The sequence below is a fragment of the Aotus nancymaae genome, unplaced genomic scaffold (assembly GCF_030222135.1).
Source record: "Aotus nancymaae isolate 86718 unplaced genomic scaffold, 86718_ANA_hifiasm-v0.15.2.pri h1tg000003l, whole genome shotgun sequence".
In the NCBI taxonomy this organism is placed as follows: Eukaryota; Metazoa; Chordata; class Mammalia; order Primates; family Aotidae; genus Aotus; species Aotus nancymaae.
The window spans coordinates 36,631,124-36,645,741 of NW_026988414.1; the positions used below are offsets into that span (position 1 = coordinate 36,631,124).

Here is a 14,618-nt window from a genome sequence, read left to right on the forward strand (position 1 = left end):
GTTGAATATTACCCTGCCTTGCTAGGTTAGGAAAGTTTTCCTGAATGATATCCTGAAGAGTATTTTCCAACTTGGATTCATTCTCTTCGTCACATTCAGGTACATCTATCAAACATAAATTAGGTCTTTTCACATAGTCCCATATTTCCTGGAGGCTTTGCTCATTCCTTTTTATCCTTTTTTCTCCAATCTTGTCTTCTCATTTCATTTCACTGAGCTGGTCCTTAACTTCTGATATCCTTTCTTCTGCTTGATCAATTCAACTGTTTAAACTTGTACATACTTTGCGAAGTTCTCGTGTTGTATTTTTCAGCTCCATCAATTCACTTATATTCCTCTCTAAATTGTCCATTCTCGTTAACATTTCGTCAAACCTTTTTTCAAGGTTCTTAGTTTCTTTGCATTGGGTTAGAACAAGTTCTTTTAATTCACAGAAGTTTCTTATCACCCACCTTTTGAAACCTGCTTCTATTATTGGAACACACTCGTTCTCCATTAAGCCTTGTTCCGTTACTGATGAGGAATTGCGATCCCCTGTAGAGAGAGAGGCATTCTGATTTTGAGTATTCTCTGCCTTTTTAGGCTGGTTTCTTCCCTTCATTATATATTTATCCCTCTGTCGTCTTTGTAATTACCGACTTTCTAACTAGGTCTCTGAGCGGACGTCCAACTTGTTGATTCCCAGCGCCGAAATCTGAGCAATCCACTGCGCCGGCCAAAACAGCGGTGTTAAGATTGATGGTGCTTTTCTGCCCGGGAATCTCTGGACTCTGCACCAAGAACTGCCGCGCTAAGGCGCCAGCAAAACCACCGCGCCAGCCACAAGAGTTGCCCTGGTGACCTGTGGGGCTCCTCCGCTGGGAATCTCTTGGTCCGTGAGCAACAAATATTCATCTGAAAGTGTGGTGTCCTCTCGTTCTCTGCGCTTTCACTGGGAGCTACGAACCCGAGCTGCTAGTGATCAGCCATCTTGGATATCTCTCCCTCTAAGATGATTTTTAAGAGCCCCTTGTCTTTTCTTAAGGCTCTTTTTAGTTATCAAATTAGTGTCTGGTCTATAACAACAGGAAAGTCCACTACTTTAAAATGTTCTTAGTCTTCAATAGGGATGTGACTCCTACAAGTTTTCTGTGCTAAGAGTCTACATGCTCCCCTCTTGTTGCGATGCTTGTCACCTAATTGTTATACCTCAGTATTTCTCCTATCAGTTTATCCTCAAGCCATGTCAGATAATCAGGTTATCCCCAAGCCATGTCCCCTATCAGGTTATCCCCAAGCCACGTCAGACTGGACTCTGTTTAAGATTGAAATTAATAAGGCACCCAGCAGCACTGAGCCACTTAGGGGCTAGATAGTAACTTGGTTTTAGAAAACTTTTGGGAAAAAAGATGTGTGAAGAACAATGGGCAGATTACTATGTGTTAAATGCTTTTGGTTTCACCCACTATAGCAGCTCCTATCTTTACTTGATCCTGGATTTCCTAAGCAAACCATTCAAAAATGTTTACTAGAGGCCAGGATCAGTGGCTCATGCCTGTAATGCCAGCACTTTAGGAGGCTGAGGTGGGTGGATCATGAGGTCAGGAGATCAAGATCATCCTGGCTAACACAGTGAAACCCCGTCTCTACTAAAAATACAAAAAATTAGCTGGGCATGGTGGCACGTGCCTATAGTCCCAGCTACTTGGGAGGCTGAGGCAGGAGAATCACTTGAAGCCGGGAGGAGGAGGTTGCAGTGAGCCAAGATCCCGCCACTTCACTCCAGCCTGGGTGACAGAGCGAGACTCCATTTCAAAAAAAAAAAGCTTACTAGAAACAGGGCTTAATGACTGCATTCACTAACTCGTTTACTCAGCAAGCATTTAGAGAATACCTACTGTGTGTCAGGATTATGCTAATACCTGAAGAGGAGAAAAAGAGGAAAGAGGATACACAAAAAATGGTGCAAGGAAGAAGTTCTTTTTTTTTTTTTTTTTTTGAGATGGAGTCTTGCTTTGTTACCTAGGCTGGAGTGCAGTGGCGTGATCCTGGGCTCCAGCAATTCTCCTGCCTCAGCCTCCCTAGTAAGTGGGATTTCCAGTGTCCACCAACACGCCCAGCTAATATTTACATTTTTAGTAGAGATGGGGTTTCACCATGTTGGCCAGGTTAGTCTCAAACTCCTGACCTCAAGTGATCCACCTGCCTTGGCCTCCCAAAGTGCTGGGATTATAGGTGTGAGCCACCATGACTGGCCAAATAAGCTCCTTAAGAAGAGCAAAGTCTAACAGAATATAAGACAAATACACAAATTAAAATATAAAAATAGAATTGTGCATCAGAGGCATTTAATAAATGTTTCATGAACTAAGTTCCATAAGAGAGGTACAAATAAAGGTCTGTAGGAAGCCGTAGTAAGGATAAATTACTTTCAGCTGGAGAAATCTGGGAAGACTGTACAGAAATGTCTGGTATTTCAGAGGAGACATAGGCAGTGGGTGGGTGATGAGGGGAGCAGTATTTTAACTAGAGGAGGAAAAAGTGGGAAAGCATTTGACATATGGGGGTGACAGGCAAAGGAAGTGGTGGGATAGGCTCTGGCTAGAGATTATGGAGGGTCTGAATCAAAATGGGAGAACCATTAGGATGAAAGACACTTACTTGCAAATAATACTTCCCCGGGATTTACTATGACAAGGTTTAATCTGCAGTGAACAAGCTATTGCTTTCCACATCTCTGGCTGGCACTTTTTAATATCGAGAACAGGTATATTGATAAATGGCATCTTTATGCTTCCTTTCTCCCACAACTTCATGTCATTCATGGCTCCTTGATCTGACTGTGCATTACAACTCCTGAAAAGTTCTGTTGGCCTAAAGAGAAAAAAGGCCAGAAAGAATCAAGAGGCAATTATTTTCTAGAGAGAAGCAATGAGTAAAATCCTGACATAGTAATGCATCAGAAAAGTCTGGTTTTCTTAAAGAAGAAAGCACATACAACCCATGAAAGAATATCAGCTTCGACTGTATGAAGTTCCAATGTAGACACCAGCATTCAACTCTGATTGCATGTTTTCTTTTTAACAGATTCTTGTGAGGCAGTTTAAAACTTCACAATGCTCCAAAGAAGACTATTATCCCCATACTGTCCCATTTCATTTCATTTCATAAAATAAATATTATGAGGCCAACTTTTAAAAATGGCAAGATAATTTAGAAATCAAAATGCACTGATTTTATGGGTACAGCTTGATGTGCTTTGACGAATGTGTACGTCCATAAGCACATCTAAATCAATTAAGGAACACATCCAACATTTCAGCCAGTTTTCTTGTACCCCTGTTGAGTTAATGCCTCTCTGCTGACTGCAACTCAGGGGCCATCACTATATTTATACTTATATCACCATAGATGAACTTTGCCTGCACTAGGCTGGGTACAGTTGCTCACACCTGCAATCCCAGCATTTTGGAAGGCTAAGGCGGGAAGATAGCTTGAGCTCAGGAGTTTGAGACCAGTCTGGCACATAGAGAGATTTCGTCTCCACTAAAAATAAAAAAAAAAAAATAGCTGGTGTGGTGGCATGCCTCTAATTCCAGCTGCTTAGGAGGCTGAGACAGGAGAATTGCTTGAGCCCAGGAGCTCAAGGCCAGCTTGGGCAATATAGCAATACCCTATCTTGAAAAAAATTTAAGCAGATTTTAAAGTAGTTATTAAGTTATTTAAAATTATAATAAATCCATTACATGTTAATATAAATATTATTCTTATGAAAAATAACTATTTTCCAAAATAAACATTAGTGAGAAGAGTAGGACTACTCTACAGTTTTGCAAATCTACGTAATGTCTGGCTTACTAAAACTCAGGTGGATTTTCATATCTGCTTCTGAATTCAATCTGTTGCTGTATCATGTTTTACAGTCACTGGAAACCTCCACTGTTTTGTTGTTGTTGTTTTTGAGACAGGTTCTCACTCTGTCACCCAGGTTGGAGTGCAGTGGCATGATCAGCCATGACCTCCTGGGCTCAGGTGATCTTCCCACCTCAGCCTCTCGAGTAGCTGGGACTATAGGCACCCACCACCACACCTGGTTAATTTTTGTATTTTATGTAGAGACAAGGTTTTGTCATGCTGCCCAGGCTGGTCTCGAACTCCTGGGCCCAAGTGATCTGCTCACCTGAGCATCCCAAACTGCTGGGATTATGGATGTGAGCCACTGCGCCTGGCCTAGAACATTTTCATCACTCTATAAAGTACCATTGTGCTCCACTGTAGTCAATCCTTGCTTCCAGCAGAGGAAAGGATATTCTGATCTTCCATAGATTACATTTGCCTATTCTTGGATCTCGTGTGTCAAGAATGTATTTTGTGTCGGGTTTTTTTTTGCTCAATATAAGAGTCATCCATCGCTATCCCATTGTTTGGAAGCATCACATGTTATATATATTCTTTCATTCTCCTGATAGATGTTTTGGGTCCTCTCTTCCATTTTTTGGGTTATTATGAATAAGGGTACTAGATAAGCCTTTCTTTGGACATATTTTTTCATGTCTCTTAGGTAAATGCTTCAGGATAAAATTGTTAGGTCATAGATCTAACTTTTGAAGAAACCGAAAAAAAGCTCCAAAGTCCTTCAACTATCTTCTACTCCCAGTAGTAACATGCTATAAGAATTCCACTTGCTTCATATGCTTGCCAGTCTTTTAATTTTAGGCATTCTTGTGAGGGTGAGGAGGCATCGAATTGCTATTTTAATTTGTATTTTGTCATCACTAATAATAATGAACACTTTAATGTACTAGATGGCTATTTCTTTAAAAAAATTTTTTTAATAGACAAAAATTATATATTTGTTGTGTGTAACATAGTATGTTTAAATGTGTATACATGTGGAATGGTTGAATTAAGCTAATTAAAATATGCATTACCTCACCTATTTATCACTTTTTTGTGGTGAGAACATTTAACAGCTACTCTTTTGGCAACTTTCAAGTATATAACTCACTGTTAACTATAGTTACCACATTGTATATAATAGATTTCTTTAACTTATCCCTCTTGTCTAAATAAAATTTTGTGTCATCTGACCAACATATTCCCAATCCTCTCCCCCTCTCTTCCCTCTCCTCCTCCTGCACCACCCTCTCCAGCTACTCTCTGGTAACCACTATTCTATTCTCTGCTTCCATGAGTTTGATTTTTTTTTAAGATTCCACATATAAGTGAGATCATGTAGTATTTGTCTTTCTGTGCCTGGCTTATTTTACTTAATGTCCTCCAGGTTCATACATGTTGTTGTAAAAGACAGAATTTGCTTCTTTATAAAGGCTGAATAGGATTCCACAGTGTATATATACCACAAATTCTTTATCCAATCATTCATTGATGGATACAGGTTGATCCCATATCTTGGCTATTGTAAATAATGCTGCAGTGAACATGGAAGTAAATATCTCTTCAACATGCTAATTTCCTTTTCTTTAGATATAGTACCTAGTAGTGGAATTGCTGGATCATATGGTACCTTCTATCTTTAATTTTTTGAGGATCCTCCATACTGTTTCTCATAATGGCTGCACTAACTCACATTTCCATCAACAGTGTACAAGACTTTCCTTTTCTCTGTATCCTTGCTAACAATTGTTATCTTCCATCTTTTTTATAATAGCCATTTTAACAGATGTGAAGGGATAGCTCATTGTGGTTTTAATTTATATTTCCCTGATAATTAGTGATGTAGAACATGTTTTCACATATTTAATTAAATGGCCATTTTGATATACTTCTTTGTCTTTGAAAGTTTTTTGCATAATTTAAAAATTAGGTTGTTGTACTTTTTATTATGAGGTTGTAGGAGTTGTTTATATATTCTGGAAACAAGTTCTTTGACAAATGTGTGTGCGTGTGTGTGTGTGTGCGTGTGTATGCACACACCTGTGCATGATATGTTGAATATTCCATCACAGTCTATGACTTGCCCCTTCAAGTTTTAAATGATGTCTTTTGGAAAACACAAGTTTTTACTGTTGAAGTCTAATTAACTTTTTTCATTTAAAATTGTATATTTTGTGTCCTGTCTACAAAAGCTCTGCCCACACCAAGTTTGTGAAGATGTTCTCCTATGAGCTTTATTTATATTTTTAGCTTATATGTTTAGTTCTATAATCCATCTTGTTTTTTTTTTTTTGTTTTTTTTTTCTATGATCCATCTTGAAGCAATTTTTGTGTATGGAGTGAGACACAGGTTGATGTTCTCTTTTTTCCCTCTCCATAAAGATATTCAATTATTCTAGTATTATTTGTTGAAAAGATGTTTCTCTTTTTTTTTGTTTTTTGAGATGGCGTTTTTGCTTTGTTGCCCAGGCTGGAGTGCAGTGGCACAATCTTGGCTCACTGCAACCTCTGCCTCCTGGGTCCAAGCAATTCTCTTGCCTCAGCCTCCCGAGTAGCTGGGATTACAGGCACCCACCACCATGCCTGGCTAGTTTTTGTATTTTTAATATAGAGGAGGTTTCAGAATGTTAGCCAGGCTGGTCTTGAACTCTTGACCTCAGATGATCCATCTAGCTCTGCCTCCCAAAGTGCTAGGATTACAGGTGTGAGTCACATGCCTGGCTTTTTTTTTTTTTTTTTTTTTTTGAGACAGGGTCTCATCTGTCACCCAGGTTGGAATGCAGTGGCATGATCTTCGCTTACTGCAAACTCCACCTCCCAGGTTCAAGCTGTCCTCCCCGCTCAGCCTCCTGAGCAGCTGGAATTACAGGCGCACACCACCATGCCAAGCTAGTTTTTTGTATTTTTGATAGAGATGGTGTATTGCCATGTTGCCCAGGCTGGTCTGGAACTCCTGAGCTCAGGCATTCCAACTGCCTCAGCCTCCCAAACTGCTGGGATTAGGTGTGAACCATCATGCCTGGCTGAAAAGATGTTTGTTTTTGCATTGCATTGCCTTGATGCTCTTGTTGAAAATCAATTTAATGCACTTAAATTGAATTTTCTAATCTTTTATTGAGGATTTTGGCATCTCTGAATTATATAGGACTATAGTTATCTTGTTGTTGTTTTTTTTATAGAGAGAGGGTTTCACCATGTTGGCCAGGATGGTCTTGATCTCCTGACCTCGTGATCCACCCACCTCAGCCTCCCAAAGTGCTGGGATTACAGGTGTGAGCCACCACGCCCGGCCTAGTTATCTTGTTTTTAACGTCTATGTTGGTTTTTGTATCAAGGTAACGGTGGCCTCATCAGAGGAGTTGGAATATGTTATCTGTTTCCTGAAAAATTCTGTATAATATTTGCATAATTTTTCCCTTAATGTGTTTGGTAAGCATTACCAGTAAAGCCAGAAGTTTCCTGTGTGTGAAGCTTTATAATTACAAATTCAATTTCTCTAATACTTATACGAATAATCCTAATTTTCATTTCTTCTTACATTAGTCTTGCTTTTTAAGGAATGCATCAATTTCATCTAAATTGGAGGATTTACTGGCATAAAGTTGTTCATAGTATTCCTTTTATTTTTTGAGACAGAGTCTTGCTCTGTTGCCCAGGCTGGAGTGTGGTGGGTGTGATCTTGGCTTACTGCAACCTCCGCTTCCCAGGTTCAAGCGATTCTTGTGCCTCGGCCTCCTGAGTAGCTGGGATCACAGGTGTGTGCCACCATGCCTCGCTATTTTTGCATTTTTAGTAGAGACAGGGTTTCATCACGTTGGCCAGGCTGGTCTTGAACTCCTGGCCTCCAGTGATCTACCTGCCTTGGTTTTCCAAAGTGCTGGGATTATAGGCGTAAGCCACCATGCTCAGCCAGTATTCCTTATTATCCTCTTAATGTTCTCAAAATCTATAGTGATATCCTTATTTCTGATATTATTGGTAATTTTTATGTATGTATCTTGTAAGGCTGGTTGCCTCGCCGGGAGCACGGATGCAGACCCCCCCCACCACCTTCATTTCAAAAGCTCGGACAAGCCTAGACGAGCTCAGGCGAGCTCAGACATGCTCAGGCTTTCTCCCTTCTCCTATGCTCACACAGCCTGACCTTCCCTTAAAAGAGCCCAGTATGCAAACAAGGTGTGGTAACCCTAGCGTCTTAACAACCAATAGCAGCCAAGTCTTAATAACCAATAGCAGCCGAGTCTTAACAACCAATAACAGCCGAGTCTTAACAACCAATAGCAGCCAAGTCTTAACAACCAATAGCAGCCGAGTAATTCCAACCAACAACAAGCCAAGTCCTAGGTAAAGGCTTGTAACTTACCCAATAGCAGTCCTGCTCTCCCACAACCAATCAAGCTGTTTCACTCCCTATAAAACCCCCTGTCTGAGAGGAGTCCATGCGACTTCTCTGGCCCCTCCTGTCAGACTGCAGAACCTCATCTGGGAGCCTGAATAAATTCCTTCGCATCAGATCTTCTTGTGCTGGCCTCAGTTTCTTTCCTTTTAAACTCGGCGAGAACAGACCTTACATATCTATCTATTGTTTAAACAGTCTTGACAAAGAATGCATCATGTAAAAAATCTTTTTGAATAACTAAATTTTACCCTTGTGAATTCTCTCTAGTGCTCTCTCCTTCATATTTTATTTATTTATTTTTATTTTATTTTATTTTATTTTTGAGATGGAGCGCCCAGGCTGAAATGCAGTGCTCACTGCAACCTCTGCCTCCCGGGTTCAAGTGATTCCCCTGTCTCAGTCTCCTGAGCAGCTGGGATTACAGTTGCCCACCACCACACCAGGCTAATTTTTGTATTTTTAGTAGACATGGGATTTTGACATGTTGGCCAGGCTGGTATCAAACTCCTGATCTCAGGTGATCCACCTTCCTCAGCCTCTCAAAGTGCTGAGATTACGGGCCTGAGCCACCACACCCTGGCTCATATTTAATTGATTTATGCTCTTATTATTAATTTTTTCTTACTTCAGGTTTAATTTGCTCTTCTTTTTCTAAGTTCTTACAGTAGAAACTGAAATTATTGGTTTAAAACTCTTCTTGGCTGGGTGTGGTGGCTCACACCTGTAATCCCAGCACTTTGGGAGGCCAAGGCGGGCAGAACACTTGAAGTCAGGAGTTTGAGACCAGCCTGACTAACATGGAGAAACCCCATCTGTACTAAAAATACAAAATTAGCCGGGTGTGTTGGTGCATGCCTGTAATCCCAGCTACTTGGGAGACTATGCCAGGAGAATTGGTTGAACTCAGGAGGCAGAGGTTTCAGTGAGCCAAGAATTTCGTTCTTGCACTCCAGCCTGGGCAACAAGATCGAAACGCTGTCTCAATAATAATAATAATAATAACAACAACAATAATACTAAAATAAAAATAAAACTGTTCTTTACTAAATACATATTTAAAGCTATAAATTTCTTTATAAGTACCACTTGGCCATACCAACAATTTTTGATATATTGTGCTTTCATTACCATGCAGTTGCAAGTCTTCTCTAATTTCCTTTGTGATTTCTTCTTTGTCTCATAGATTATTTAGAAGCATTTGTTTAATTACCAAGTATTTGGGAAGATTTCAATATAGTTTTTTATTGATTTCCAATTTGATTCTGTTGTGTTCAGAAAATATACTTTTTTATGATTTTTATCTTCTGACAGTGGTCGAGACTTGCTTTTTGACCCAGCATATGTTGTTCAAATTCTCTGTATCCTCACTGATTTTTTTTCTATTTGTTCTATTACCAAGAGAGGGGTGTTAACATCTCTGAATATGATTGACTATTTCTCTCTCTTTAGTGTTTATTTCTGTTTTTAAGTATTTTGAGTATATGCACCTATCTGACATTAGGTGCATATATATTTAGGTTAATTGTATCTTCATGATAAATTGAACTTTTATCATTATAAGGTGATATTCTTTATCTCCAATAATATTCTTTGTCTTTCTAACAATCTCTGCCTTTCAATTGATGTTTTTAGTTCATTTACTTTTATGTAATTATTGATATAGTTGGGCTTAAGTCTATCATTTTGCTGTGGTTTTCAATTTGTCTCCTTTTTTTTCTGTCTTCTTTTGGATGGGCCAAGTATTATTTTAGTGTTCCATTTCATATTTCCTATTAGCTTCTTAGCTATATCTCTTTGTATTATGTTTTAAACTAGTGGTTGCTCTAGGCATAATATATGTCCATCATTTTAGTTTTCTTGAATTAATACTAAACGATGTCACAAATAATGTAAGAAACTTATAACGGTATAATAATTTACCTCTGTCCTATCCTTTTTGCTACTGTTATATATCATATATTTTACTTCTATGTATAAATTCCATAATACATTGTTATTATTTTTGCTTTAACCAATTGCTTTTGAAAAATAAAATATAAAAGAAAAATAAAAGAAAAAAAATTTTTTTTCATGTTTACCAACATTTACCAATTCCAGTGCCCTATAGGTCTGAGTTTTCATGTGGCATTTTCCTTCAGACTGAGAATTTCTTATAGTGAGAGACTGCTAGCAGAAAATTCTAACTTTTTTGTTTGTTTGTTTGGGTAATATCTAGAAATACCTTTACTTTTGAAGAATATTTTCACTGAATATAAGATTCTTTTTTTTCCTGAGTACTTTAAGGATACTACTTGGGATACTACTTGATGGTCTCGGTTCTCCATTGTTTCTGAAAGGAAGTCATTGTCATTTTTATTGTTATTTCATCATATATAAATTGTCTTTTTTTCCTCCCTTTGCCTGCTTTAACTATTTCTCTTTGCCTCTGGTTTTCAATAGTTTGACTATGATGTGCTAGGTGTGTCTCTCTTTGTATTTATCTGACTTGGGGTTTACTAAGGTTTCCTAAAAAGTAGGTTAATGTATTCAATCAAATTTGGAAAAATTTCAGCCAAGGTTTAATCAAATATTTCTCTGCTCCTTTCTCTCCTTTTCTTCTGGGTTACTATTACAGATGTTATATCACTTATTCTCTCTGTGCTTCAGTTTAGATAATTTCTATTGAGCAATCTCCCAGGTCACTGACCTTTTTCTTCTGCTGTGTCTATTTCCCATTCCCTACAATAAATTTATTTTAGATATTACATTTTTCAGTTTTAGAGTTTCCATGTGATTTTTTTTTAGAGCTTCCATAGCTCTCCCCCATTCCCCATCTCACTTGTATCTATCTTTATTGGTAGATCTTTCAATATATTTATCATAATTAGATTCTTTATCTGCTAATTCCAATAGTTGGGTCACCAGTGGGTATGATTGTTTATTTCTCCTTTTTTTTTTTTTTTTTTGAGACAGAGTCTTGCTCTGTTGCCCAGACTGGAGTACAACTGCGCTATCTCGGCTCACTGCAACCTCCGCCTCCTGGGTTCAAGTGATTTTTCTGCCTCAGCCTCTGGAGTAGCTGGGATTACAGGCATGTGCCACCATGCCCGGCTAATTTTTTTTTGTATTTTTAGTAGAGATAGGATTTTACCATGTTGGCCAGGCTGGTCTCGAACTCCTGACTTCAGGTGATCCTCCCACCTTGGCCTCCCAAAGTGCTGGGATTACAGGCATAAGCCACCATGCCTGGCCTGTTTTTTCTCTTAACTATGGGTCATATTTCCTATTTTTTCTCATTTCTAGTAGTTTTTGATTGTATGATGGACATTATACATGATAGTTTGTAAGATTTAGGATTTTGTTATCTTCTTCGGAGGAATGTTGTTTTCATACTAGCAGGCGGTTAAATTACTGACAAATACCTTATTCTTCTGGAGGCAGCTTCAGGTTTTGTTAAGGTTTTTCAGCTTTACCCTTAGTTCTTGGATGTCATGGCCCTTATGGGGTTTGCTAGGTCCTTCTAACTTGGCATGATCTGAATTCTAAACTGTCTGCCCAGCAATTGCTAACTGCTATAATCTATGTTCACCTTCCCCTGGGTTCCTTGTAGTCTCATCCTGCACAAGTACAATTTAGGAGTCAGCCAGCCGAGAACTTAAAGGGAGTCTGTTTATGGATTCTGGGACATTTCTTTTTGTGGTCTCCTCCCTTGTGGGATTTTTTTTTTTTAAGAGATAGGGTCTTGCTATGTTGCCCAGGCTGGAATGCAGTGGCTATTCACAGGAGCCATCCCACAACTGATCAGCATGGGAGTTTTGACCTGCTTCGTTTCTGACCTGGGTTGACCTGCTTCGTTTCTGACCTGGGCCGATTCACCCCTCCTTAGGCCACCTGGTGGTCCCCGGCTCCTGGGAGGTCACCATATTGATGCCGAACTTAGTGTGGACACCCGATTGGCATAGAGCACTACAGCCCAGAACTCCTGGGCTCAAGTGATCCTCCCACCTCAGCCTCCCCAGTAACTGGGACTGCAGGCATGTGTCACTGCGCCCAGCAGAATTTTTTTCTTCAATATCTAGCCTCTCTGGCAGCACCAAACTCTGATATCTTATTCTTTAGGCCAAGACTGCTGCTTTCTGCTTGAACTCTACTCCCTGTGAAAGAAAACTGAAAATGCCTAGGAGGAAGAAGTGGAGAAATGTGGCTTTTGCTCAGTGTGGTTTCTATGTTTCAAGAGATGTTGGCCAGGCATGGTGGCTCACGCCTGTAACCCTAACACTTTGGGAGGCCAAGGCAGGCAGATCACTTGAGGTCAGGAGTTTGAGACCAGCCTGGCCAACATGGTAAAATCCCATCTCTACCAAAAATACAAAAAAAAAAAAAAAGGCAGGTGTGGTGGTGGGCGTCTGTAATCCAAGCTACTTGGGAGGCTGAGGCAGGAGAATTGCATGAACCTGGGAGGCAGAGGGTGCAGTGAGCTGAGACTGTACCACTGCACTCCAGGCTGGGTGACAGAGCAAGACTCTGTCTCAAAAAACAAAACAAACAAACAAAATGTAGACCCTCCTGCTTTTTATCAGTCTCCAATACCTTCAAAACAACTGTTCTTTTATATTTTGTGCAGAGTTCATATCTGGTATTGGCAGGGCTGTTATGCTCATACAAGCTACTCTACCATTACCAGAAGCCAGAACAGAACTATGTGCTTAAGTTTAACTTCAAACATTTCAAATGCACTCAATCTCTAAGTCAGGTTTTTACTGGCTAATAATCTATCACCAGTTGTAAAGATATCTCAATTGTCTCACTCTAAGTAATAATCTAAGTACTTTAAAAAAGATAAGATGTGTGTAGCTTGAAGTAAACACCATCTGACAAAAATATCTAGAACTTCCTTCTGGCCCAGCTTAATGATTCTCTTCCCTTTTGCCCTCTTTATTTCTGGGTTACAGCTTATAAAACCAGCCACTTCTTCTTTAGTAACTCTCCCTCTCTGGCTTCTGTATGGAGTTCTCTCATTTTGAGCTTCTGGTGCCCTTTTCTGTTTTCTTCAGTTTCTTCAACCATTAACTGTTGATATGCTCTAAGGCTCAGTTCTTGACCCCTAATTTTTCTAATGATACTTGATATCCCAGGAAAACATCTATTTGAATTGCTTTTGTAAAGAAATATTTTTATATGAAACAGGGGACTCACTGAGAAGGAACCTCAGCCAGTCTGAAGGTCCTTTAAAGTAAACTGTTTAAAAGTGGACATTTGGATGACCAAATAGTTCACAATAATTTATTCTACAATGAATTATTTCCACTGGTGGTACAGTACAAGGGAGAGGGGACTGATGGCAGAAAAGATTCTTTGAATTCCAGAAGCTTGAGGTATCTCTAGATTGGAAGGGACTTTGTAATAGTACTTCCTTTCCAAGAGGTGACTTACCAGATGAAATATTCATTTAAAAATGAAATCATAAAGAAATATTACTTCCTTTTAACCCAACAGGAACAAAATCAGAGTAAAGTGGTATTTTTACTTATTAAAAATTAATGACAAAATATTTCTACTCCATGTATAATAATTTGTTCTGGAGTAAAAAAAAAAAAAAAAAATTTGTTCCTACCTGTTGTTAAAATTCGTACAGTAAGTAAGGTTTCTACAGCCCAGCTGGCAAGGTTCCCGGACATCCGCTAAACAGGTCAACATAGACACTTCCACTGGATTATATTCACAAAAGCGATCAAACTCTTGCCAACTCTGTGTATTGCCCCAGCTCATGCTGTAAAGTTTGGTGCAGAGTTCCCTGAAATAAGAGCACAATTGCAGAAGCAGACATGAACCAACCAAGTAAATATTTGATTTTCATAAAACTAAAACTCTATGAACTATAGACTTTGGAACATATGTAAGAAAAAAAGTATAAAAACCAAAGACTATTTCCTAGAAACTAGAGCCAGAAAAAGTGATTGTTTTCCATGGAAAACAGTTAGGCTTCTTTTATCATCTACCTTTTCTCTTTTTGTCAAAGTTGCTAGAAATTTCAGTGCCAAATTTAATGTTCAATTATATTTGTGCATCCTTAGTTCCTGGCACAATTATTTCCCCTTATATCTTTCTGATTTCTTTTTTACTTTTACTTAAAGCAATGGTTTTACCTCCACAAAGATATATTCCCTTATATTTATGTTCAGACACAGAAGGTAAAACTAGGACATGGTCCTCTAACTTCTTTTAAGAAGCATGATAGACTTAGGGTATATTAGTCTCTTCCTGAAAAACTATACTAAAGCTATTTATATTCCCTAAGATATTCCAAAGTCTCTATATACTATTGTAATTAATACACGACATTCTTATTTTTACAAAGCAACTT

General features: G+C 38.9%; 1 protein-coding gene across 5 annotated transcripts in view; it reads right to left on the reverse strand.

The window, feature by feature from the left end:
* The window catches only part of RECK (reversion inducing cysteine rich protein with kazal motifs), a 92,373-nt gene that overhangs the window by 24,258 nt on the left and 53,497 nt on the right, over positions 1-14,618 (reverse strand). For all 5 annotated transcript variants that reach the window (XM_064380051.1, XM_064380059.1, XM_064380063.1 and 2 more), the window contains 2 exons: positions 13,869-14,048; positions 2,641-2,853 (listed from right to left, as the gene is read on the reverse strand). In XM_064380051.1, coding sequence (XP_064236121.1) covers positions 2,641-2,853; positions 13,869-14,048 — 393 coding nt within the window. The remainder of the gene's footprint in view (positions 1-2,640; positions 2,854-13,868; positions 14,049-14,618) is intronic.